This window comes from Budorcas taxicolor, chromosome 20 (assembly GCF_023091745.1).
Source record: "Budorcas taxicolor isolate Tak-1 chromosome 20, Takin1.1, whole genome shotgun sequence".
Classification (NCBI taxonomy): Eukaryota; Metazoa; Chordata; class Mammalia; order Artiodactyla; family Bovidae; genus Budorcas; species Budorcas taxicolor.
Genome location: NC_068929.1, coordinates 11321032 through 11348427, shown reverse-complemented (window position 1 = coordinate 11348427; position 27396 = coordinate 11321032). Strand labels below are relative to the sequence as shown.

The 27396-nt window shown below is 42.6% G+C and overlaps 1 protein-coding gene across 1 annotated transcript in view; it reads left to right on the top strand.

The window, feature by feature from the left end:
• The window catches only part of ARHGEF28 (Rho guanine nucleotide exchange factor 28), a 133524-nt gene that overhangs the window by 70486 nt on the left and 35642 nt on the right, over positions 1-27396 (top strand). The window contains exons 18-27 of the mRNA XM_052659172.1: positions 209-285; positions 3673-3851; positions 4869-4960; positions 6452-6634; positions 11098-11229; positions 14161-14261; positions 17175-17213; positions 17312-17359; positions 21846-22328; positions 23582-23882. Of these exons, the coding sequence (XP_052515132.1) occupies positions 209-285; positions 3673-3851; positions 4869-4960; positions 6452-6634; positions 11098-11229; positions 14161-14261; positions 17175-17213; positions 17312-17359; positions 21846-22328; positions 23582-23882 (1635 nt within the window). The remainder of the gene's footprint in view (positions 1-208; positions 286-3672; positions 3852-4868; positions 4961-6451; positions 6635-11097; positions 11230-14160; positions 14262-17174; positions 17214-17311; positions 17360-21845; positions 22329-23581; positions 23883-27396) is intronic.

Here is a 27396-nt window from a genome sequence, read left to right as displayed (position 1 = left end):
ACACACACAAGCATGCACTTACTTCGTATGTTATCTCTAAAGTAAGCCTTTAGCTATCATAATATAGGCATTTTAATAAACGTTTTATAATTAGACTAAATCTTAGCTTTTTAATATTTAGTTTGTTTAAACAGGAAATGAGAATTTTAATAAGGGCATTGAATTGTGGTTTGCTTCATTTAATACTAGTAATTTTTTTTCTTTGAAGATATCCTAGCTCTACTTCTGACTGATGTGCTGCTCTTTTTACAAGAAAAAGACCAGAAATACATCTTCGCAGCTGTTGTAAGTATTCAGCCATGTGATGGATATTTCAATTACTTTAATCCCACATCTTCTTGGAAAATGCCTGAAATGCCTAGTGAAATTAAACGGTCATTGACAAGATCATGCCTGTGGTATATTCCCATGATCAAGGATTACAGTGTTCAGTAACAAGCATCCAGTTGGTTTTCCAAGCATGATATGAGTTGATTTATCATAACCAGGGCTGGTAGTCAGTTGATGTAGCAATTTGATCAACTGTGAAAATATTGAAGTATTTTGATACTAGTTGGTGAGTGTGTGCTTAGTTGCTCAGTCGTCTCCAGCTCTTTGCAGCTCCATGGACTGCAGCCCACCAGGCTCCTCTGTCCATGGGGATTCTCCGGGCAAGAATACTGGAGTGGGTTGCCATGCCTTCCTCCAGGGGATCTTCCCAACCCAGGCATTGAACCCAGGTCTCCCGCATTATAGGCAGATTCTTTACCGACTGAGCCACCAGGGGACCCTCTGCTGCTTGACTATCTTGGTCTTCCCTTCAGAAACCCCCTCCCCTCCCATTCCTGACTTCCCAGCAACTGAGATATTAATGCTGCTTCCCTGGTGGCTCAGAGGTTAAAGTGTCTGCCTCCAGTGCAGGAGACCTGGGTTCGATCCCTGGGTCAGGAAGATCCCCTAGAGAAAGAAATGGTAACCCACTCCAGTATTCTTGCCTGGAGAATCCCATGGACGGAGAAGCCTGGTAGGCTACAGTCCACGGGGTTGCAAAGAGTCAGACACAACTGAGCGACTTCACTTTCTTTCTTTCTGGTACCTCACTCTCTTTATCCCTTTTGGGCAGGGCCTGCTGTACCAGTTGCTAACTCCATTCGTGGTGTCCCTTCTGCCAAACGTGAGAATACCATCCTGTTTTATGAAGTGTAAAGAGGCTTCTTTCTTCATTCTCCCATAGTGGCTATTAGATAATAAGGCTGTTCATATAACACTTATCTTTGCACTGTGTTATTTAATCTCATTGCCAGCACAGAGTGAGGCATAGAATAGCAGTGAACCCAATATTTTATAGCGTGTCTTATGCAGCATCTTGTGGCCCACAGGGACTCACTTAAAGATGGAAGATGCCGTCAGTTAACCCCTTGTCAACATTGTGGAGCATCAGGCCCTGTTATAGGAAAGAATCTAAGATGCAGTACCAATGTGAGCAGCATAATGGAAGCTCTCTACAATGTTGGTATTTGTCATCCATTGATTGATATGGAATGAATTACTAAACAGAATCGGCCACTTGATGTAATCACCATTGGATGTGATGTAACGATGAGGCTGAACGTAGAAGCTCCTTTTCCTTGGGCAGAGGCTGTCAACTCCAGTGTCTTCAGGGATTGGGCAGGAAATATATTAATAAATGAGTAAACCAGCCCGGACTCTTGTTGTCAAGGAGCTGATAGTGGTAGAGACTGCGTGAACTGGTGAATTCATGCCCTTTCCTGAAGAGGGCAGGATGACTCAGCCATTGCCTGTGTTTTAAATGAGGGTATGGGCCCAGGGTTGCTAATCTTCTGCTTTCCCCCCAAACTCAGAAATCTAGTGTTTTTATTTTAAAACAGTGAAATGCTCAGTTTTTAGAGACCGGAAAATTATTTTTAAAAAAGCTCTCTGCAAGCTGACCTAGGTCTTTGCGTCACTAGTTTTTGACATCTGTCTCCAAAGTAGCCAGGTTCCCTCCATTCCTAGAGATTTAATTTGAATTCTTGATCATCCCTAGTGTCCCTGTGTGGTTCATATGAGTAATCATGGTGCTGCCCCTGATGCCTCCTGGTCTATGGTGGTTAAATGGAAGCTACTTTCTATCCACTGACCTGTTTTTCATTTTTAAAATATCTGACCCCACCACCTTCTCTCCTGCAACACTAAACTACTAGTTCAAATTATATGTGTGTGTGTGTGTGTGTGTGTGTGTGTGTGTGTGTATTCAAACCTACTCTGCCTGTGCCTCTTTATGTACAGAGGCTGCTGACCTTGTAAGCTGAGGAAGCTGAAACAGCATTGCGAGAAGGAAGGTAGATAAGGTCTTATATAGTAAACCTGTAATTGAGTAAGGGATATTAAACATGCTCACAGGTGCTCCCTAATTAGAAAGTGCAGCATTCTAAAAGCTTTGGCCCAAAGCAGCTTTGACTTCCACGAGCAGAGGCAGCACCCAAGACTGAGTAGACCAGTGGTTTGTCCCATGATGGGTTGGTTTCTTGTGTTTGCTTCTCTTAAGAATTGGATGAAGACAGAGTGAAGTGATCCTCTGGTCATACCCTTGCACACAACTTCAGATGTGGTGAAGCTGGATGATGCTGGGAAAATAGGCAAGCACTAAGGAGTCAGCAGGGAGGGCTGGAGCGGCGTGTTCTGGATAAAGGCGTCTCTTGGTTCCTGAGGCAGAAGCAAAGCTGCCTGCTGCAGCCAGCTCTGTAAACAGTGGTGGAAGCCACAAACCAAAGGAGATTCTTCATATTTAGCCCCCAAACTGTTCATTGTGTAGGCATTCTTTTGGCCATTTGTTCAACTATAGCTGCCTACCAAAATTAGCATTATCCATGTTTTTTATTCATCTTTGAATCCTCAGTGCTTAGAAGGAGGCCCTGAAGGGTCACAGTAAACGTTGATAGGAAAAGTGATTTAATCAGCCAAATTTTAGACTTTGTTCCTATTTCCGTCTGATGGAATTATGCCAGACAGGGTTCTACAAACATTTACTGAGTTGCCTACTTTATTCAAAACAATGCGTTAGGTATCTGAAGATGAATTAGACCCACGTCTGCTCACCAAGAGCTCACCTATCTGTTGGTGAGAACAGGAGGCATTTGCACGCGGGAGTGAGCCTCTGTGCTTGGTGCTGTGGTAGCAGGAGACATTGGTCCTGGAGAATCTGAGGTCTTGCCTCTCCTTGCTTACCTTTCATTTTAATAGATTTCTCTTTGGTGCTTGGGGTTCTGTACACATCACCTTGTTAAAACAGTGTTGCTGTTAAGTGCTAAAGCCAAGGGTCACTTTAGGTCTTCCAACCGTCTTAATCTATTCATAATATTTGATACACTGTTTCCATGCCCTTCTAGAAAAGTCTCTGTATCCCTCACTACTGCCTTTTTTGGTATTTTTTCCTACTGCTCTGATTGTTCTTTTTAAATGATATCTTTTAAAGTCATCAGCTCCTAAGGACATTCTCTTGCACCCTCGTTTTCCATCCGCTCTTCACCTTACCCTTTTCCTTGGAGATCTTACCCACCCCCACAGCTCTTCCGGGAAGGCTGCAGTGAGATACTTCCCTAATACTGTCTCTTTCCTTAGCTATCGTGTTTTGTGAGACCCTTCCTTTAAGTAGGATACTGTTTCATCTGCACCTCATCCTGTTTTCTGTAGGATCAGAAGCCCTCAGTTATTTCCCTTCAGAAGCTCATTGCTAGGGAAGTTGCAAATGAGGAGAGAGGAATGTTTTTGATCAGCGCTTCATCTGCTGGTCCCGAGATGTATGAAATCCATACCAACTCCAAGGAGGAAAGAAATACCTGGATGAGACGGATCCAACAGGCAGTAGAAAGGTAGCACTTCCTTCTGTCCACTATTGTGGGAATGGACTTGTTCTGCTGGGGAAAATAATCTAACCATGTCTCTCCTGCATGAAAGCTCAGCCTCAGCTAGAAGGGTCTGCTCCCTGCACCCTGCTCCCGCCTGCCATAGTCCCTCACCTGCATCTTTGTTCTCCACGCCTCCCTGCATGTAATGCCCCGTCTCCCTCTGCCTGTGTGACTGCCGCCCGTGTTGGTGCAGCTGTGACCCAGCATCCTCATGAAGACCTCCTCAGTTCCACTGGTCTCTTCCTAACCTGAAATTCCTTAATACCTGCTCCCAAAGCATTTATTTGATGCTTGATACCTGCTACTGCCTTGTAGCTATTATTTTATTTATGTATATATGTTTGGTTATTAGATTGGAAGCTCCTTGAGGGCAGGGACCATGTCTTCTGTTTTTGTGTGTCCGTAATTGGGAATTCATTCAATAAACATTTTTAGACCAGTGGATCTGTATCAGCTGACCCCTCATTGCTGGTGCTGTGACAGTTTTTATAAATGGGGGTGTGAGGGTGATCATTCTTAATGGTAATTTGACTAGATCTTGAAAGATGTATAAAATTCCTCCACCTCCACTGCACTCCACCTAGCCTGGCGCCCTACCTCCGTCCGCCTCTAGTCTCTCTACGCTTACCCTCACTGAGAATGGAAATACCCAAATGCAGTGGAAAGCAAAAAGTATTCTTTTAATTGTACCTACTCCTGGCATTGGTATTGTGTGTGTATAAGTATATGTTTGTGTATGTGTGTGTGTGTTGGAATATTTGAGTCATCCTAAACTGCTCACTTTGAAAGCTCTCTTACATTATTCAAGCTCCATTATATACTCAAGAAAACCAAATCTCTTGGCCAGGGGGCATGATGAATTCTTTTTATGCTGAACTTTTCTTTTCTGAATAATTCTGCCAAGTTCCCATGTCTGTCTAATGAACCTAAAGAGACCTGGGTATGGTTTCAGCTGTCTCTCTTGACTGTTGTCTTTTAAAGTTGCCCAGAAGAAGAAGGGGGAAGGACAAGTGAGTCAGATGAAGAGAGGAGGAAAGCTGAAGCCAGAGTGGCGAAGATTCAGCAATGTCAAGGTACAGTGCAGGCGCCTCGCGTTCCTGGTCCCGCGGTTGTCCTTGGAGACTGGGAAAGCCCAGGTGGCGTGAATAGGAGTTCAGCACTAAATAATTAATTTTGTGCACCCAAGGCCCACCCTGACTGCTCTCAAAAAATGTATACATATTAATATCTATTGTCACTAGAAGTGCTCAAATAAAATGACTCCCTACCTCTTCCTCCTTAGTGGTTAAAATATATATGTTTAAAATTCTGCATATAACATGACAGTAGCTGTGGGCAGTATGGTGCAGGTAGGCATGGGAACTGTTATCCAGTGTGTTTAAAAGTTAATTAATTTATTTTTGGCTGTGCTGGGCCTTTGTTGCTGCCCAGGCTTTTCTCTAGTTGTGCTGAGTGGGGGTTGCTCTCTGGTTGTGGTGTTTGGGTTTGAATTTCGCGTACAGATTCCTGGGTGGAGAGGAGCCGTTGCAGGAGCTTCTTTGGTTGCAGAGCACGGGCTCTAGAGCGCAGCAGGCTCAGGGGTCGTGGCGTGTGGATTTAGTTGCTCCATGGCACGTGGGCTCCTCCTGGACCAGGGATCGAACCCGTGTCTCCTGCATCGGTAGGTGGATTCTTCACCACTGAGCCACCAGGGAAACCCCTTTGTCTAGTGTTTTGATTTTAGATCCCAGCACTAATAGGCCACAGTGGACTGACTTTGGACAAGGACCACAGTAGCTCTGGTCCTTGGTTTCCAAATCTGTGAAATAAGGCAATTAAATGAGCTCAGTGATTCTCACTGGGCATTAGAGTCACTTGCAGAGGTCTTTAAAAATTCTGATGCCTGGACTTCACCCTCAGCCACCTCACCCAGAATTTGAGGGCAGTGGGCTGTACGCGCCAGTATTTTAAACTCCCCTCTGATGATTCTGAGGCAGACTGAGAAGCCCTGGATTCGCTGCTGGTTGTGGTCCCTTTAAGCTCTAAGAATTCTGTGACATGCTGAAATTAGAGGAAGACGATGCATGTGAAGATGGTTAAAGAAATTGGATGTTGAGAAACCAAAAACGTAAACCGGTATGTTTGGTTTTGCCCAGGACTGGCTGAAGGCCGAGCCTTCCAGCCCTGGCATTGTTTTCCCTTGTGGGAAGCGCTCATCATGGACAGTGCCGCCTCAATTTTCATTCCTGAGCTTCATGTTTAGTCTTAATAGAAAACAGCCTGAATAAACAAAGATTGGCTTTGCAAGGTTTTCTGGAATTAGGGGAATTGGAAAGGAAACGAACATTTATTGGGTACAACAAATTTACAGAAGAGACAGTGGAAGATGTTTAATCATCTGCTGGAAGCTACAGTCACCAAATATTGAAAGTTAGGATTTGAATCTATGTTTGTCCCACCCAATGACTTGTACTTGACCTGTTCAACTGTCCTGCTTGCTAATTAGCAACATTTTTGTCTTAGAGCCTGGGTTTTCATTTGTTGTATTCATGTGATAATTTTCAATGATAAATACTATTTCTTAGAAATACTCAGTATCCAAGATCAACAAATTTGCACATATTTGGAAGAGAAGCTGCATATCTACGCGAAACTTGGAGAACTGAGTGGATATCAGGATGTCCATTTAGAGCCCCACCTCCTCATTCAAACAGACCCCGGAGAGCCTCCCCAGGCAGCCTCATTACTGGCTGCAGCACTGAAAGAGGGTAAGTTGCTTCCAAAAGGATTTTTCTCAACAGACTCCCAAAATGTTTATTAAGCAGCTACTATGTGCCACGTGTCATGGTGTTGGAGCTGAAGATACAGCAGAATAAATCCTTATTATTCAGAGACAGAGTCCTTACTGATTCCGGAAACAGCAAAATATATTTTTTAAAAAAATGTCAGTTTGGTTCAAGTGCTATGAAGGAAAATAAGGATAAGGGGAATAGAGAGTGATGGGGTTGGGAAGGTTCTGTTTTTGATAGGATGACCAGGGAAGGGCTCTTTGATATGGTGATATGTGAGCAGACAAGAAGGAAGTGAGAAAGCAGAGTAGACAACTGGGGAAAGAATGTTCCAGATTGGAGAACTGCAGGTGCAAAGGCCCCGAGGCAGGCGAGCACCCAGCTTGTTTGAGGAGCAGCAAAGGGGACAGGCAGGTGGAGTGAAATAGGGGTGGAGAGTGGCAGGAGATGAGCTAGAGCACCTAGGACGCGGGTCACATAGATGAGATCAAGGTTAAGTGCTTTGAATTTCATTGTGAGTGACATGGGAAGCAGTACAGAGTTTTGAGTAGAGGAATGTCTTGATTTGTGTTTTTAAAGGAGCCCTCTGAGCGCAGTGTGGAGAATAACAGAGTCTAGGGCCTAACCGCGGGAGTTGCTGGCTGAGGTAGAGGGGAGGACGAGGTCAATGAAGGGGAAAAAGTTAGGGAGATGAGAGGCCAGGGTGTTGGAGGACTATGTTCATAGAGTTGCAATGACAGAGAATTTTGACAAGAGTAACATTGGGGGAGGGGAGAGGACTTACGCCAGGTGCCGTGTTGTTTGAGAATCTGTAGATGAATGACAACCAGGAGGGCCAGTAAGTGGTGTAATCTGGTGGCATAAAATTCAAAGGAAAAACAGGTTTAGGGAGGAAATAGGGCTAATAGACTGAAAGTGACAATAGGGACTGAAGGCTTGGGAGATAAAAAAGCCACCACAGGGGATGCCGTCATTCAGCACACGGGTTGATAAATTACAGACTAAATGCGTCCCGCCTCCCACCACGTGTTTTTATAGCAACAGTTCTGTTGGGTCACAGGCACGCCCATGCATTTCCTGTTGTCTGTGGCTGCTTCCTGGCTACAGTGGCAAAGATGAATAGTTGCAACAGGTAACTGAATAGTTGCAGTAGGCCCACAAAGCCTAAAATATTTACTTTCTGGTTGTTTGCAGAAAACATTAGGTAAGTTCTGTCTTAGAAATCTCAGAACACTACCTCTGGAAGAGGATTTAGAAATCATGGAATCTGTGGCGTCTGTCTCACGGTTGAGGAAACTGAGCTCTTAAGGAGGGCACGTGTGCTTAGTCGCTCAGTCATCTCTGACTCTTTGCGACCCCATGGACTGTAGCCCACCAGGCCCCTCTGTCTATGGGGATTCTCTAGGCAAGAACACTGGAGTGGAGAAAAAAAAGAATACTGGAGTGGGTTGCCATGCCCTTTTCCAGGGTATCTTCCCAACCCAGGGATCGAACCCAGGTCTCCTGCATTGCAGGTGGATTCTGCAGTGTCCGAACCACCAGGAAAGCCCAAGAATATTGGAGTGGATAGCCTATCTGTTCTCCAGGGGGACTTCCCGACCCAGGAATCAAACCAGGATCTCCTGCATTGCAGATGGATTCTTTACCAGCTGAGCTACCTGGAAAGCCTGAGGAGGGCATAGAGGTGATCTAAAGTGGAGTCCACTGATGGAGAATCTCTCACTCATTCATTCATCAGATGTTCATTAAGCATTTACCTACCATGTGCATACCAGACCACCTGACCTGCCTTCTGAGAAATCTATATGCAGGTCAAGAAGCAACAGTTAGAACTGGACATGGAACAACAGACTGGTTCCCAATTGGGAAAGGAGTACATCAAGGCTGTATATTGTCACCCTGCTTATGTAACTTATATGCAGAATACATCATGTGATATGCTGGGCTGGATGAAGCATAAGCTGGAATCAAGATTGCCAGGAGAAATATCAGTAACCTCAGATATGCAGATGACACCACCCTTACGGCAGAAAGTAAAGAGGAGCTAAAGAGCCTCTTGATAAAAGTGAAAGAGGAGAGTGAAAAGCCGGCTTAAAACTCAACATTCAGAAAACGAAGATCATGGCATCTGGTCCCATCACTTCATGGCAAATAGATGGGGAAACAATGGAAACAGTGACAGACTTTTTTTTTTTTTTTGGCTCCAAATCACTGCAGATGGTGACTGGAGCCATGAAATTAAAAGACGCTTGCTCCTTGGAAGAAAAGCTATGACCAACCTAGACAGCAAATTAAAAAGCAGTGACATTACTTTGCCAACAAAGGTCTGTCTAGTCAAAGTTATGGTTTTTCCAGTGGTCTTGTATGAATGTGAGAGTTGGACTATAAAGAGAGCTCAGCACCGAAGAATTGATGCTTTTGAACTGTGGTGTTGGAGAAGACTCTTGAGAGTCCCTCGGACTTCAGGGAGATCAAACCAGTCAGTCCTAAAGAAAATCAGTCTTGAATATTCGTTGGAAGGACTGATGCTGAAGCTGAAACTCCAATACTTTGGCCCCCTGATGTGAAGAGCTGACTCATTGGAAAAGACCCTGATGCTGGGAAAGATTGAAGGTAGGAGGAGAAGGGGATGACGGAGGATGAGATGGTTGGATGGCATCACCGACTCAATGCACATGAGTTTGAGCAGCTCCGGGAGTTGGTGATGGACGGGGAGGTCTGGAGTGCTGCAGTCCGTGGAATTACAGAGAGTCAGACTCGACTGAGCAGCTGAACTGAACCATGTGCACTATTGTTGGTGCCAACTGAGGAAAGAGTAATGCTTTCATAAAAATCTCTAGTAAACAATACACAAAGAAACAAGGTAATTTCAGAAAGCCGCAAGAAAATAAGATAGTAGGATTGGATGAGGGGAAGGCTTTACTGTAGAGAGGTCAGGGAAGACTCTCTGAGGTTATGTTTTGAGGTGAGAATTGACTGATGAGAAGCCAACTGTCTGGAGACCTAGGGGAAGACAATTCCTGGGCTGAGAGAATGTGAGTTTGTAGCCCCTACCTCGGGAATGAGCTGGCATGTTCAATGAAAGAAGGACGGGCAGGTGGCAGGAGGCAGAGGAGACTGTGTTATGGGTGCGCAGGGAGCAGCTATTTGTAGACTGTGGTTAAAGAGAGAGGGAGAGAGAGACTTTATTCCAAAACCAATGGAGAGTTAGTTGTTGGAAGCTTTTAATCATGGGTGTAGCCTGATCTTATTTATGTCTTGAAAAGAATGAGGGTTGATGAATGGAAAACAAGATCAGAAGGAGAATAGTTTGCCTGGAGACTGTTAAGAAGCGGTTACAATGAGAGAGGCTGGGGCCTTGGTCTAGACCAGGACTATTGGCAATGCAAGTAGGGAGACGTGGGTAGAGATGAGAGAGGTTTTAGAAATAAAGCCCAAAGGCTGGATTGACATGAGCCGGGGGCCCTCTCATTATCCTTGATGATGTCTTTATCACATAAGTTACCTGCTCGCAGTTTTAGCCTGTGCTGCTGGGCATTCTGTGGTGCTCTGATACCTGGTGGTAGAACTCGGTGCTGATGTGCATTGCCCTGCAGTAGAGTTAGTTGTATGTCTCTTTCCTCCTCTGCAAACTCATCTTATTAGTTAGCAGATGCTCAGTGGCCCCCAAACAGAGTAGGTGCTCAATGACTAGTTGCTAAATCGAATCACTGGACAGAGTGTTTTAGAAATATTTGTAGAATCCTCAGAGTTATACTATTCTCCATGCTAATTGCAAACTTTTCATTGTCATTAAAAACTTGCCTTTCTTGGTGTGGTGTTTCCCAGTTCTTACCAGATCTCAAGAGTAGCCTTTGGTGCTCTTTAAAATTCAACTCCTCTGTTTTCTTCTCTGGATAATCTGATCCAGTAGGTTGAGAGTCAGGAATGGGAACCTGTATTTTATTTAAGGCATGTTTGGGGAAATTCTCTTTTGAAGAATAACTAATATTTCTGAGTAGTAAGTATGAAAATCTTAATGCCTGATATTACATTTAAATTAACTGAGTTTCAGGAAGTTTTTTTAAAGCATACTATTTTACTGAAAATTGCATTTGAATTATTTTTATACTGTGAGTTTTTAAAAAAAATTGAATTAATCCTATATCATAAAATGATACTGAAAGTATTGGTCTAAATTTCAGGTGGGTAAACTTTTTCTGTAAAGGGCCGGATAGTAAATATTTTAGGCTCTGCAGGCCATGTACAGTTTTTGGGAACACAATCTTCTTTGTGCATGGATGTGTATTTAATACAACTGTAACAAAGGTAAAAGTCATTTTTAGCTCCTGGGCCATATAAAAACAGACACAGGCGAAATACAGTTTGCTAACCCCTGAACTAAGTAAAAAATGTGTGTGTGTGTATTTTAAATTGGCTTTTGTTTTCTCTCTCCTCCTTAGCTGAGAGTCTGCATGTGGCAGTGAAGGCTTCCCAAATGAGCGATGCATGCCAATCCCCTGAGGAAGGTTGTGGAGAACCTGCTTTGCCGGACGTGCTGAATTCTCAGGACGCACCAGGATCATCTACTGCTTGTAAGTGAGCACGTGGCCTTCGCAGTGAGCCTGGGCACAGACCTGGAGCGTAGAGTGGGCACATAAAATGAAGGCAACAGCTGTGCCCTGATTTGGAGGGTGCTGAGTATGTTCTTTAGGAAAAAACCTGAGAATAAATATGCTAGCCTACTTTACCTAAAATAACGACACTCGTATTCCAAGGACCAGGATTTAGAGAATAGTTGCAGGTGGTGCTGCCTAGTCGTAGGTTACTCAGGCAAGCAGTGGCCTTCCCCAAACCCTGCCCTGCCTGGTGTTGGCTGTGACTTAACTGAATGCAGTCTTGCAAGAGCTTTTGCAGTTTTGGGGTTTTTCTGGAAAAGGGTCCCTGCAGTTCATTAAAGAGTAAGTCCTTTACCTTCATCTCATATGGTCAACTGAGAAAACCAAACTCAGAAAACTGGAATCTAATGCGTGCATGCACACATGCAAGACACACGTACACACACACCCACATGTACACACACATGACATTTAGAAGCGCCAAAAGATTCTTGATCAACATTGTATACTTTGAGGTCGGGATTCATTTATTAAACAGTGTGTCAGAAGACTTTAAATACAGAAAAATAGAATGTAGTAAGTTGATTTCAGTAATTTCTCAAAACCTAATCATATGTGTAGTTGTAAGCTAAATATTTAGTTCGCTAGAGGTTTTTGAGATAGAAGCACATAGTTTTCATTATATCCTGGTGATTAAAAACCTTGCTTCCACCAGGTCTTCTGTGCTCAAGATAATAAGATGTCTTTTAGTAGCTAGAGATTGGCGGATTAAATTGCCTTAGAATTTCTTTAACAGCATCCCTTGGTTAATTAAGACATGAATGGAAGCAGTCCAGTTTTAAAATTCTATACATTTTTTAAAACTAGCACCAATAATTATTTTCCCCTCTTGGGTTCTACTTTATCTAATCCTGGGTTTCTATTTTCAGAATGTGCACATATGTTTTTCATTTCGACACAGCCCAGATTCGTCAGGGGAGTTGTACTGCCCCGGGTGATTTCCTTTTTAAAGAAGAACCTCAGTATGCCATTGAGGAAGTTCTAGCTAAAAATACGAGTAGGGATCTGCCGCTCTCAGCCTCAGCCCGGGGACAGCTGGAGAGGCTCCGCTCAGCTCCGGCAGCTGCTCCGAGCACAGGCCGCACCCACCTCCCATCAGACCGGGCCGTCATCTCCCCTGACATCTGCTAGAACCATCCAGAGCCTGTTCCCAGCGGCCTGATGTCAGGGTTCCTGTAGAGGAGGGGCAGGTTGGTGTTCAGTGCTGGGGCTGGACTGGGACACAGTGCTACCGGAGTTTGATGCTCCTTATAGAGTTGATGAGGGTGAAAACCGCTCTCCTAAACAAAAAGTCTGTAACTGGATGGGTTAGTCCTATGACAGGCTTCAAGGACTGGGTCCTTCTAAGTTAGGCCCATGTCAGTCTGAGATTACAGACCAAGCAAGACCCTCTGTTTTCAGTCCTCAGTATACCTAATCAGGTAGACAGGCAAATCTACTTCCTGTGAAATTATGAAGACCTCTTCTTTGTTCTGAAAGAGAATACAGGAGCAGAGGGACCTGATCCATTCCACTCTTCTTGCCTTCATCTGGCTCGCCGTCAGCTTCTTTCCCTATCTGGTGGTCCTCATGTCTATGAGGGGGACAAGAGAGAATGGCTAATTCTTTTGGCGTCTCTCTGAGAGTTAGGAATAATATCCAAGTGTTGAACCATTTTTGAGTGCCAGAAAAATCTCTATAAAGTGTCCCTTCACTATAGAGGAAGTATTGACCAGCTTGGGCAAAATGAACTTAAATTTTAGCTGATATAATTTGAAACAGTTTCTGCATAAACAAAAGCTTTTTCGTAATAAAAGAGGCCTTTGGGATTATAGAGGGCTCTCATTTTCCAGAGATCTAAGTATTATTTAATTAACTTAAATAAAAAAGTATTTCCTTCATCAGAAATAAAGTTCCAAGATAGTACCAAGGGGAAAAAAATATAGTGTCACAAATGAATATTTATTTCACGAGGTCCTGATTGGGGAGGGTTCCAGTGAAATTCTGTGTGGGAAAGGGCTCTGGAAAGTCTAGTTTTAATCTGTGCAGGATGAACATGGTATAAATTTTAACTGAGTTCACATGGGTGGATAAAAAAATAAATAAAATCCCACCACTGGAGATTTAATGGATGGAGTGAAATCTCTTTGGTACTTAAACATATTTCTGGGCTAAAAATATTTCTGTGTTTTCATACATTAAGTATATAGTAATTATAGTGTATGTGAATTTACAGCATAAGCAAGAATTGTAAGGGAAGAAGCACACATGGAAAGCATTGAAAATATTACTAGTAAGTTATTTGGAGATAAGGACAGCTTCTCAGTTTCATGACTCTGAGCTTGTGCAGTTTTTGCCATCTTCACCTGCCTAGAAAGATGCTTCATTCTTCCTATTGGATGCCTTTCTCCCTTGTTTATGGCCTGCTGCTCTTGTACCGGCCCTGAAGGAGGCTTCCCAGACCTGTCTCCTTAGAGCTGGTCTGCCAGCCCTTGCTTTTCCTCTGCTGTGCCTGTTTTTATTTGACCCTCCCCAGGCCTCTTTCCCCATTAGTAAATGAGATGCAGAATCCTACCGTCTTGCTCCCACAGACATCACACAGACATCTCTCTGCCAGAAAGAAAGAAAAGTAAAAACGCTGGATGCCATGGGTCAGATTGGCACCTACTAGTGTGTAAGCTCCCTGGGGGCAGGGACTCTGCACTTTACTCTGCTCTGTTTTAGCACCTCATAGAAGAATGTTCGATACATGTGACGTTGCGATGTTTCTTACCTTGGAATATGTGTCAGCTGTGTACCAAGGACCCTGTCCGCTGGCTGATGTTTGATGATGTCCTTTTTGTTTCTGTCTCAACGATGTGCTTCCAGCACTAGTCACAGAAGGGACAGGAGGAAGAGGCTGTTGGGATGTGGATGCCGGGACCCAGGGTGTGGGAACCGACCTGGCGGTTTCTGATGCGGGGGAGAAGGTATTGTGAACTGACTTGCTAGTAAATGGCACCGGTTATTTTGTGTAATAAAACAATCTCAGCTCCTGGTCTGTCCTCGGCAGTGAATAGTCCGCAAGTGTTTTCTGCATTGTTCTCTACTTCAGTATTCGTACTTAAACTTTCTGCCTTTTTTCTTAAAATGTTCTTGCTTTTCTGATATCGTATAGGTGTAAACCAAGAAACAAATGAAAAGTTATTAAAAAGATTGAAAACTCAAATGTTTATTTGTGTGTCTGCGCTCTTGCTTCTGGTCTCACTTTCCGCCCTGCAAACCTCCAGCTTTTCACCCACGACATTTAGTACCTCTTGGCTGAGAGGTGGTCCTGGGCTTGCAGGCCCTTATGCAGCCAGGTGACGCCAAAGTGGCCGAAATAATTCTGACTTTGGAACGTCCCGGCTTCTTCACTTTCTTTTACCTTCTGCTCCTTTCTGATTGTTGTCCTCTCCCCACTCTTACTGTCACCTGCCCTTTTGATAGTCTTGTAGTTAACCTAGTCAGCTTTTGCTTTGCAGCATCACCTTTTCTTTGTGCATACTATACACATAGGTTACAACACAGTCTTTTAAAATGAAATTTCCTATTAACATCAGATGAAACTGAGATGTCGGAGAGAGATGGGGAATAAGAACCTGATTCTGGGAGGTGGCTAGTGGGCCTTCCCAGGGTTACCTGGGCTCAAGAGTTACTTTATCTAAAATTGAATGAGGTGCATTACAGATACCACAGTGTGTTAATGTGGTAAAATGACATCTGTCAGATCCTTATGTAAATTATGTAACATTTTATATTTCATAGATATTTTTGTGTATGTTACATATGACTGAGGAATCAAAGATATTTTAAGAGCCATAGAAAAGATGGCTGTGATTTAGTGCTTTTTCAAACTTCATAGGCCAAAATGAATATAGTCATTAGATTTCACTCCACTTATTCTGACTATAAGCTCTCTCTAAGTTCTTTTATCTTAAACATTCCTGCTCTTCTGCTCTTTTCAGGGCAAACTTCACTTTCAAGTCTGTAGTTTCCAGCTGCTTTTTTGTTATTAGAGGAGGGAAGTCGGGGAAGGACTGATTAGTTTTGAATGGAAAGCTGAGGTGGCTTCCACCCCTAAAGTCCTCCCCTTCCATGATTCAGTCCCAGGTAAGAGATGAGGTGTCCAGGTTCCTCTTTGGATGAACCTACCTGGAAAATTTTGCCATTAATAAGGCATTTTGAGAAATGAATTGACCTATAGAGCAGAATCATTTGAAATCACACTTTAAAGAAGTATATGATGGCTGTTTTGTAATTATCTTTCTTAATATGGTAAGGTTTAAAAAAGCATTTCTGAAAAAATTTTTCAAAATTTCGGATTTGTAACCCAAATGTCAAAATATCCCATGTGTAAAGCACCTAATGCAGCTATGCACATTCCCCACAAGGTGGCGGGCCAACTCCATTAAAAAGATGACATTTCAAAATTCCTGTCTCCTGTCAAGCTTAGTGAATCTTGGGAATAAGTGACTTCGTGTGGCATAATCCAATTCATTTCTGTGTTTCTAATTTTTATAGAGTATAAAAATTATGTCCCGTCCAGTCTTACAAACGCAGTGGAGTGTAGCGCAGGGTCTAAACCAGGAGTGGAGAGAACTCCAGAATTCACTATGGAACGGGGAGTTCTCGGCTCTTGTTATCTTCGTGAGGGTGGGGCACAGCTCTAATGAATAAGCTGCATCTCTTTTCCCCTCATTTGTCCTTCCCCTGTGTGAGATGCTGCTTGGTAGTGAAAGCTTTCATGGGCAGTGTGGGGTGAGGAGTGAGAGGGTAGGGAGAAAAGGCCAGGCTAGCTCATCACAGTGGCCTCATCAGCCTGAACTAATTGAATGTAACAAGTTTCAGGTTACCTGAGAACTGTTCCTTGAGGTTTGATTTAAAGCTGCTCAGACAAGACTGCAAGCGGTGTGCAGGCGGCTGCAGGCCCTTGGAAGGCAGCGACTCTGAGGATCCCCGCAGTGTGATGTGTGGAGGACACAGTGGCTGCTCATTCTTTATCTATAGTATGGCATGTGCGTGTCCGTTACACACCAAGCAGCCCTCTTAGGTTTGCAGACACAGCACTGAATACACAGATGAAATCTTGCTACTCCTTGGCTTGCATCCTAACGAGAGAAAAGAGACAGGGAACAAATGGACAGATGTTGCATTCTGAAAACTGGAAGCCCTGACTATGCGCATGTGCTCTCAGTGTATGCAGGGGAGATGCAGGGAGTCAGGTGGAGATGCACCCCACCCCCCAAGGAGCACATGGTCTCCTGTGGCCTTGTTCACGGCCTCTGCTGCCAGGGCTTCTCCTAGGTGCCCGTGCCTGGGCCCCGGGCGCTCTCAGCGGGAGGATGCTGGCCGGCTGAGTGCTGTCCTTTGCGCTGCCTCTGGGTCTGGTTTCTCCTTCCAGCCAGCGGCAATTATGACTTCCCAAATCTCAAAGTGAGTTAGAGACTGGGCATGATGACCTGTAGTTTCCAAGCCTGGCCTCCAGGATACAAGCCTGGCCCAAAAGACTAGCCTGGGTGCAGAGAGCACCATTTACAACGCTGCGTGCATGAGGTACATGTGGTCACTTTGAGCCTACAGCGTTCCCCGAGCATCTTCCCTGGGTGTCTTAAGGGAGGGCTGAGTGCATCTGGAAGGAAGTGCCCGTGCAGCTCAGATACCAAGGCTGCCCAGAGGGGGCTCTCTTTCTTCTTTTGGTGGTTGAATTCTATACTTGGCTTTCTGGGAGGAAACGGTCACTATGGAAGAGTTTTAGAGCGAGAGCAGTGATTTCCCTGAGGTCATAGACTGTGGAACACTGCAGTGCAGCCTTTTAAGAGTGAAGTGAGTGTTCATTTTCTTTATGTTTTTATGTATTTTAGGTGGAATATAGAAGTTTCCCAGGTTCTTTGCAGTCAGAGGTGAGCTCTGCATACTTTAAATATGTCACCATCCTTTCTTTGTTTGCGCATAATGAATGCTTTTTTAAAAACTTGACACTCACAATCTTATTTTTCAGATTATACAAGCGATACAGAATTTAACTCGTCTCTTATATAGCCTTCAGGTAACTATGCTCTGACCCTGTGAATGTTTTCCCTCATGCAATTCACTTTATTTGATGAGTCCCAGACTTTAAAATTTAGAACATTTGAGAGGTAATGAATGATCTTAAAAGAACACCAACCCTCCACCTCTACCCCAAGTGTAACTCTGCTGATGCTTTGAGCTTCACCTGGTTTTGTAATCACGAGGCATCACCATTACTGTAGTTTATATACCATTCTTCTCTGAAGCCATAAAACAGTTCATATCTTTAAAAAATATTGATGAATATGATCTGGCTGGAAGTTTGCAATGAAACTCTTAAGTGAGTGTAGTATGACTTCACATTTTCTGGTGAAAACTTAAATTCACACCTAAACTCTTTTCACTTCCACATGTGGCCTTAGGCCTTTGGGGCAGTCAGTAATTCACACGCTCTTCCATCGTTTCCTTGGTTCATCCGCCTAACATTTATTGAGGACCCTCCCTGGGCCAGGCACTGTGACGAAGGCTGAGCACAAAAGGGCAAGTGGCCCACAGGGTCTACCATCAGATGGCTCCCTGTCTGTCCAGGAAAGACAGGCACCCTAAAAATGAGGGCTCTGTGGCTGGATGATCCCCTAAGTCTTGCACAAGAAAGGCGGAATACATTCAATTGCTCAATTTGTGAGTTAAAAAATATTTTTAAATGATGTGAAAGCAATGTTTATAGACAAATTTATAGAAAAATCTTGATACATGTAACTAAAATGACTTGTGATTCTGTGGAGAGACTTACTATTGTCTGGGGGTATGTATCCCTCCAGTTTTTAGAAATCATTTTGTGTGTACCCTTGGAGCCTGTACCTCTCTATTCATCAGTTGTCTCTATAGCACAGTTGTTAATGGGTGTATAATATTCAGGTCTATGGAATTAATCCATTCCTCATAGTTTATGTCTTCCCTGGTGGCTCAGATGGCAAAGAATCTGCCTTGTAATGTGGGAGATCCACGTTCGATCCCTGGGTCAGGAAGATCCCCTGGAGAAGGGAATGGCGACCCACTCTAGTATTCTTGCCTGAAGAATCCCATGGACAGAGGAGCGTGGCAAGCCACAAAGGGGTCACAAAGAGTCAGATACCACTAAGTGACTAACACACATATACTTGTCTGTTAATAATACCATAGCACACGTCTTTGTGCACTGACCTCTTTGAACATATCTGAGTGTGTCCTTCGGATAAATTACTGAAATCAGTTTTTGAAAGACATTGTCAAAATAATTAGCACCCCTCTCTACTTCTCCTCAATTTGAAAATAAGTCAAGGTAGCTCGTGACCTTAATTTGCATTTTTTGGTTACTATTGAAATTAAACTCCTGCCCCCACTGGCTTATTGTCATTCAGATTTCATATCTTAAATCTGTTGAATATTAAAAGAAAATAAAGTCTGATACTAAGTTTTCATCAGAAAAGATAGTCATGCTACATTGCTCTTTTGTTATTGAGTCAATACTTTGACTGCATCAAGATGTCTCTGATGTTCTATTGATCATCTGCCTATTCTTGATCTAGTACCATTATCTTATCTATTAAGATTATTACGATAAGTACCACTCTTTTAAATATCTGAATGTTCTTTCATAAAAGCTTTTGAATCACTCTGACAAATTTCTTAAACTTATACTGAGGTAGTTTAATTAAAATATTACTATATGAATTAAGTTGGGGAGAATTGGCACTTTGGCAATAATTGGTTCTCTTGACTGAGAATATGTTCTTTTATGCTCTGTTGGAAATCTCTGTAGTTGCCTTCATGTAGGTACTTTTTTTCTGCCAAGTTTATTCCGGGATATTTGTCTCTGTTCCTATTGTGAACAGAATATTCTTTTTTTCATTATGCTTCCCCAATATTGGTTGCTGGTATGAATACAAGTATTGAATTTTTTTTTAATAGGCCAACTCATTGAATTTTTGTTTTAGCAGGGTTTTTTTTTTTTTTTTTTGATTCTTTGGAGTATTCAAAGTAGAAAGTAAAAAATTGAAAGTAATGGTATTATGGCTACTCTTCAATAATTAAATTAATTTTATTTTCTTGACTTATTCCTTTGGTTAGAAATTCTGAAATGTCTTAATAGTGGCCATAGTAATATTAAATAGTAAATAATAGTGGCCACCCTTGTCTTATTCAAGATTTAGTGGGAATACCTTTAATGTCTTACATTATATATGCTAGTCTGGGGTAGATGTTCTTAGAGATTAATTTCTCATATAAAACAAATATTCTTCTACATTTTAACTGAGAAGGAATATAGTGTGAGTGCAGTTCATTAACTTTTGGGAGATGAAAACATTGAGTGTCCCAGCTTGTTTGCCAGGTGAAAACAACTCACAAGGTTCTGTCTGTTCTTTTCAACCTTAAGTGCAGCCCTCTGTGGATTCAAGGTTCAGAAAAGCTGGGTGACCTAAATGACCTAGTTTTTGGAACATTAGGTTGAAGCAAATACCAAACTCTATAGTGTGTCCTCTTAACCAAAGCTTTTGAGCTGGCTTAAGGGTATGTACTCTGAAAGATTTCTGTTCATGGCACAGCCATCTCCTTTGAAGCTGAATCTCTTATGCATGATTAAAGTTTTTTACATAGCATTTTTGAATCAGATGAAAATGAAATTTGATCTCTATGTTAGAAGAATAAAGTTAGAGATGAGGTACAGGCAAGACAGAAAGGAAAGGACACACTTCACCAGAGAGAAGTTGAGAGAGACTTGGTATGTGTGTACTTAGCTGCACAGCAGAAGCTAATGCAACATTGTAAACCAACTATAGTTCAGTATAATTTTAAAAAAGGGAAAGAGAGTGAATTGGGAATTTCCCTATGCTTGAAAAGTAAGTGCTGTTCTCTGTCTTACATGTAAACATAAACTTTAAATGTGCAGATGAATATCCAATCTTCAGATTTCACCCCTGTGCTACAGAAGAGAGTTGTTTTATCCCAAATGTTACATAGATGAAAAATACTTCATGTTAGTGTTTAATTAGTCTAATTGTAATCCTTACCTGAGAGTTACCATTGCCTATGGAAGTTTTGGCATATAGAATATTGGATTTGTTGGTTTGTTTGTTTTACTCTGCTGATGCCCTTAGGAATTGTTAGAATTAGCTGGTGATGTACAGTCTACAGTTTGCTTTAGCCAGGTCAGCAGAGTCCTGAATGGCTTATTATTTCATATTTAAAGATCTAAGTTATTAGGACCTATTTTCAATGGTATCGCTGTTTTCTTTCTAATAATGAAAGACATTAATCAAATATTCATGTGAATTTCAATTTTAAATTGATTTTCACATTTAGAAACATTTCATTTCAAAAGACCTCACTGAATACATTTTTGAGTCTTGTTCCAAAACAAATACTAATTTAAAGTATGCTTTAATTCTTTAATCTTCAAGAGTATAGGAAACTGCTGACTTAAAGAACTAATGGTCATATCCCCATCTTCTCAGCACTTGTTACATGGATAGCTTTTTAAATTTTTAGGAAAGGAAAATGAGAATTTATCCCTTGGAGGGTAATAATTTCTTATAACAAGTCACAGGACACACACATACCCAGTCTGTGGCTATTTTCAATTTGTCCCTTCTCTGTTTCTTTGTGCTTTCAATGGGAACTTTTGAAAATAAAAGCTTCCAAGGGCATTCACATTTTTTTGTTTTGTTTTTATTATGTGGAATCCTTCCGAAAGTTGGTAGTTATTTCCCGTGATACTGCCAAACTTTTAATAGGTAGATACCATAACTCAAAGACAATTTTTTAAAAAAAATTTGATTGGTAATTTCCTCTGGGTTTTAGAGTATCTATGTCCCCGTAATCATTCCAGCCTCCCTTTAGCATTCTATCAAACAGATGAATTTCAGCTTAGTGTTTTGTGCATGGCCTTCCTGCTATAATACAAAGAAACAACAGTAATGAGACAAGCTTTACCAGTTATATATCTCCTAAATATGATATTAACTGCTATGATAAAAAAAGATACTTAGCAAAGCTTCCAAATGGTTGACTTTTATGTCTTCACGTATGTCATGTAGCTTAAGTAATTTCTGGTTGGAGACTCAAAAGGTACTTTCAGATTTATATAGATTCTTAAGTTCTCCTGAATTATTGACTGTCAAGACCTCGGAAAGATAATGTGGCATAGCACAGAAAGGGAGTCTTGTGAATTTATGGACTGAATTCTTACTCAGAACACTTGCTTAAATATTATCCAACAGCATCAACAAACCACATTTCCAAAGGAGGGAGAGAATATTCCTTTTGGGCTTTATTTCTTTTGTGTATACATCTCAGACTGTACCAGTAAGGAAATGCAGACAAGCCTGTCTGAAGTGCCAAGGCCAATCTCGGGAGGTAACTTACAGCAAGGAGAGAAGTGTTCAGAGAGAATCATTCGGTCATACTTTCACGTGTAGAGGTGCTGCCAACTCACGGCATGGACAATACGGACGCCTTTGCTTTCTTGCCCTCTGCTTTGACAGGCCGCCTTGACCATTCAGGATAGCCACATTGAGATCCACAGGCTGGTTCTCCAACAGCGGGAGAGCCTGGCCCCGGGCCCCGCATTCCGAGGCAGCCCCTTTCAGGACCAGAAGTCCCGCAGCCTGGAGAAGCAGCAGGAGGAGCTGGCCGACACCCACAAGCTGCAGCTCCAGTTCCAGCAAGACCAGCACCGCTGGCTCCGTAGGTGTGACCAGCAGCAGCGCGAGCAGGAGGCCCGGGCCAGCCGGCTGCAGGAGCGCGAGAGGGAGTGCCGGGCGCAGGAGGAGCTGCTGCTCAGGAGCTGGGGCGAGCTGGACCAGCAGCTCCAGGACTACCAGCAGAGCCTGGAGCGGCTGCGCGAGGGCCAGCGCCTGGTGGAGAGGGAGCGGGAGAGGATGCGGGCCCAGCAGAGCCTGCTGCACCACTGGAAGCACGGGCGGCAGAGCAGCCTTCCCGCCGCGTTTTCTCCAGGAACCCTGGAGGTATGGGGCTCCTGTGCTCGCAGAAGCAGAGAGTAAGACGGCTTCAGTCCTGATGGTTTGGGAGGCTTTGAACACACGTCTGTCTTTTTGCTGCTCATGTAAGAGCTTGCAAGAGTTACTCAATGTGTAGGGAGCAAGAGCTGGGAACTTCCAGAGACAATACCCATGCCTCTTGACATACGCACATTTGAAAAGTCTGGGTACTTCTGGATCATGGGTTCATGGTACTCATGATAGATGCCCTCAGTACCAAGGGAAGCAATACAGAATTGCGTTGTCCCAGTGAGGCGAGTTTTGTCCTGGAGTCTGCCTGGGCATGAGTGTGTTTCACGTCTGAAGACAGATGTGCTCTGGTCTTCAGAGTTCTGTAGAGATTTACCTTTCAGTGGATCATTAGCTAGGAATGTGCACAGGTGCTGAATTTAACAAGTATACTACCTATTATTCCAAGCTTATTCTCTTTTTTGTAAATTTAACCTAAAGTGAAAGTCTCCTTGCAACCCCATGGACTGTAATCCTTGGAATTCTCCAGGCCAGAATACTGGAGAGGGTAGCCTTTCCCTTCTCCAGGGAATCTTCCCAACCCAGGGATTGAACCCAGGTCTCCTGCATTGCAGGTAGATTCTTTACCAGTTGAGCCACAAGGACCTAGTAAATTCAAAATCCATTTTTCACCAGTGGCAGTTAATGTGAGTAGTTTAATGTTTAGTCAGAAGAAAACCTTTTGAAAAGTTCCGTGTTTCATTTTGCACCCTCTTGAGACACTCTTGACAATTTCATTTGTCCCAGGAGTTTACTTTTCTGTACTGTGTGCACATAGATACTTTTTAATGATAGTATATAAAGTTATAGAAGTTGATCAGCTTATAAGAATGATCTGTGTTATATTTTATTTTCCTTTCTAGTTGGCTAAATTATATTTGTTGCAAATACCTTACATATACATGAATGTTTTCAACTTTTATTTAGCGAAAGTGAGAATGCTATTCCCTTAAAGTAGAAACACTTTTCATGACAGTGAACACTACTGCACAGGTGTTTTCATTTGATTTGTATTTCTTTTAAGATAGGCTATGTTTTGTTAATTGAAGTTTTTGGTACTGGCTTATTAAAAGAGGATGGGAGGAGGGAGTCAAGGGTAATATCCTCTACCATACTCATTAAAGTCTTGATTGCTAAATTCTATTAGGAATAAATATGTTATAAAACTGGTGCAAATTGCTAAAGAAATTATTGTGTTTTTTCTTGCACAGGTAATGGAACTTAATCAATCTGAGACTTTATGTCATGAAAATTCATTCTTCTTCAATGAAGCTTTAGTGCAAATGTCACTTAACCCTTTGAACAAACCGACGCCACCAGATATCGATCAGGATGCCGCTTACCCCCCAGGCGTATCTCATTCTGATTTGGTAAGGACTAGTGAAAATCAAGTAGACCTCAAGACGGACGTTTCTCAACCCTCAGATATCAACCATGAACTGTGGATAGCGGCTGGGGCCTGTCATCAGATACCCCCTCTCCACCAAAGCAGCAAGGATTCTTGTAAAAATGGTAATTAATACTTTACATGTCATCTGTGTAGTTTCCACAAGAAGCTATTTCTCTGAATGGTCGGCTCTTCTTTAGAGCAGATCAAAGTGGGCCCTAGAATGGGAATACATTGGTGCTGCTGAGCGGGAGTTTGCAGCATACGCTTTTCTTTGGGAAAGTCTGGCTTCCGTCGCTTGTGAGAATCGAGACAAGCTAGAGCATGGGTGGAGGGAGGGCTTAGAGGATGTCACCGAAATGTGAGAAGCAGACAGGATTATCATATCTGTGGGTTAAATGATAACTTTCCCCTGAAAAGTGAAGCAACTTGATATTTATCCTTCACTGTAGATCTGACCACATCCTGATACATATCCTTGTTGACTCTCAGAAATAAAAGACATGGACAGGGTTTGTGGTAGGGCTTTATTGTCTCTTGGGGCAATTTCCTACAACTTTAGTAAAGTCTTCTGTACTGCTGTTAAACACCCCAAATGAAACCATTAACATCATCTGTCATTTAAAAAAAAAAAAGGTGTTGTGTCTCCTTAAGTACCTCATAATAACACAATTTGCTAATCCCATTGAAACATTTGTCACATGTAAATGAAAGGCAGCTCGAGTTACCAGCTCCATGTGAATCCAAATGATTTAAATCTATGTCTATTATAAATTGTTTTCCGTGGGATATGAGGTAGGGAATGAGAAGAACTTGAAACCTCTCTACCGAAAAACAGATGGCATGCAATAGAATAAACAAATGGCTGGCCACATGGATGGGAAATAAATCACCGACAGCAAAATGTTTCAGAAACATGAAGCAAGCAGAGGTACAGGGACCTTCAGAATTGGACAGAGATTGGTTTCCATGCTTCGTAGATGTGCTTAGCTTGTCTGGAGAATAATTTGTCAGCAACAAAAAGGTTTGAATGTGTCCAGCTTCTTGGAATTAGGGAGTAATAATTCTGACACTGTCTGAAAGTAGGTCTATTACTAACCCAAATTATGTTAATTCTTCGCAGTGGATAATTCTTTACATTATTCGGTCACTGCTGTAACATTTCTTGTCAACATAGAATGAAGTCCTTCTTTATCATTTCAAATATTCTTTAAATAAAAAAGGGGAAAAAATGGAATAGTGAATTGAGATCTAAAATAGGGGCCAAATGTAGAAAATGTAACCCCTTGAATATACTGTCTTGGAGCTCTAATATTGTAGAGACCATACTGTAGAATGCCTTCTCCTGGTACATGTTGCTTCGCTGTGTGCATTCATTAAGTTGCTATTTGCAGTGCTTTCTGTGTTGTCAGTGTGGTTTTGCATGCCAGCTTTGGGATAATTCAGAAACTCAGTTTGAGTTAAACCACATTCTGCTTTTGTTTGAAATACGTATTCCTACTTTTCCTGTATCTCCCATCTTTTTCTGTTGAGTTGTGCTTTAAAGTAGAAAGCTTTTAAACATTTGGCTGCCTGCTTGCAGGAGATAGAACATGTACTAAGGAAATAAACAGTGATTATATACAAAACCCAGTGTCCCCACATGTAAGGAAATAAATACAGCCAAGGAAAATGCTGAGAAAACGTGCTTCTGCTTCAGATAGTGTGTCCAGTATAGGCCAAGGACACTCAGGACATTGATAGAAGAGAGCAAAATCAACTCTGGCCCTCCTCTCTTGGGAGCATCCTGGTGTGTGCAGGAAGGATTAGATCAGAAATGCAGTGTGGGCTGTTAAGCATTGGAGTTTTGCAACTAGTCAAAAAAACTCTATTTATGTTGGTTTACTGAAGCATGATAAGCAGTTTCTGGAGGAGAGAGAATAAAGTCAGAGATTAGGAGGAGGTGATAGGCAAGTGGAATGAAAATTGGATAGATACTCTTAAGAGGGTTGTCAGGGCCAGATAAAATTGTTCGAGCCATTCCAGAGCTTTCACGGTTCTCAGAATCGAAAGTAGCTCAAAATAAGCCGCTGATGGTGGTCTTCACTAGACTTTTTCTGGGCTTTCCTTGTATGCCTTTGGAGGGGGGCAGGAAGGGGGAAGTGGGGCGGGGGGAAGCTGGAAGAAATCAGTCCAGGCTGTGCTGGTGGAGAGGGGCCAGTCCATGTGCTAGGATTCAGGACAGTGCTATGTCGGCGTCCCCTGCTTTCACATTTTGCTGCTCTATCGTGGGGTGAGTGGCCTTCAGGGACCACTGGTCTCACTAACAGAATTTACCTCTCATGTTCTTGGCTGGTGTTTTTGTTAAACATGCATTTAACTGTGGTTTGATGTCATCAGTGGGCTATTTTCGGGCAACTCCCTAAAGAATCATTTGCTCTTTTGTCTGGTCTTGTGTAGGGTCCCTGAGAGCAGCTCAGATCAGTGGAAATGTGAATTTGGGGAACAGTGAACCTAGTGGAAGAAAATTGGGTGTAAATAACATTCTTGAACATGTTTAGCCGTCGCCCAGATTGGAATTTTCATTTTGGTCGCTCAGGCCGACCTCATCAGACGTTCTCCTGTGCTCTTTGTGTTCTGGTCGTCACTGATTTTTCGGTGTCTCCATCATTACTACTGCCACTGACAGTTACCGGACACTTAACCCAATCTGAAGCACTGTGCTAAGGTTTTATGTGGAGAAATCCGTTTAGTACTAACAACCACCCACTGAGATGACTCTGTTATTGTCTCCATTTGAGGGGGGAAATGGAGGCAAGAGAGGTTCAGTGATCTGTCCAAGGCCAGTAGCTGGTGAATAGCAGAGCTGGAGATGAACTGGGAAGACTGGCTCTGGAGCCCATGCACTGAGCTGTCACATTGTACGTTGCTAATTTCTGGAGTGCTGTTTTAAATTCTCCTGTTAGAAGAAATTGGAGTAGAACTAGAATAAATCCTGTTGTAATGTCTTGGCAGGAAATTAATGTTGAAGGCCTAGTTCTTTGTGGTTCTTGTTGCTTTCGTTCCTTCCTTCTCTTTTTTAATATTACCATTTGGAAAATATTTCTAAATCATTTGGATTGTGGTGGTCAGTGGTTGCATGAGTTCTGAGGATTTTCAGATTTCATAAATACCCTTTAGCTTCACATTTTCCCCTGCTGCTGCTGCTGCTAAGTCACTTCAGTCATGTCCAACCTTGTGCTACCCCGTAGACGGCAGCCCACCAGGCTCCCCTGTCCCTGGATTCTCCAGGCAAGAACACTGGAGTGGGTTGCCATTTCCTTCTCCAATGGATGAAAGTGAAAAGTGAAAGTGAAGTTGCTCAGTCGTGTCCAACTCTTAGTGATCCCATGGACTGCAGCCCACCAGGCTTCTCCGTCCATGGGATTTTCCAGGCAAGAGTACTGGAGTGGGGTGCCATTGCCTTCTCCGCATTTTCCCCTATCAGACACATTTTCTTAAGGATCGTTTGTGTCTCCAGTGTTCCCTAACAATAGCCCTGTGTTACTAGTAAACATTTTTTAAGGTAATACTTTATAAAGAGCGTTACTTTCCAGTTTTGGAAGTTGTCTCATGAACAAAATTCTTGATGTTTTAACATTAAATTCAAATTGGTATTTG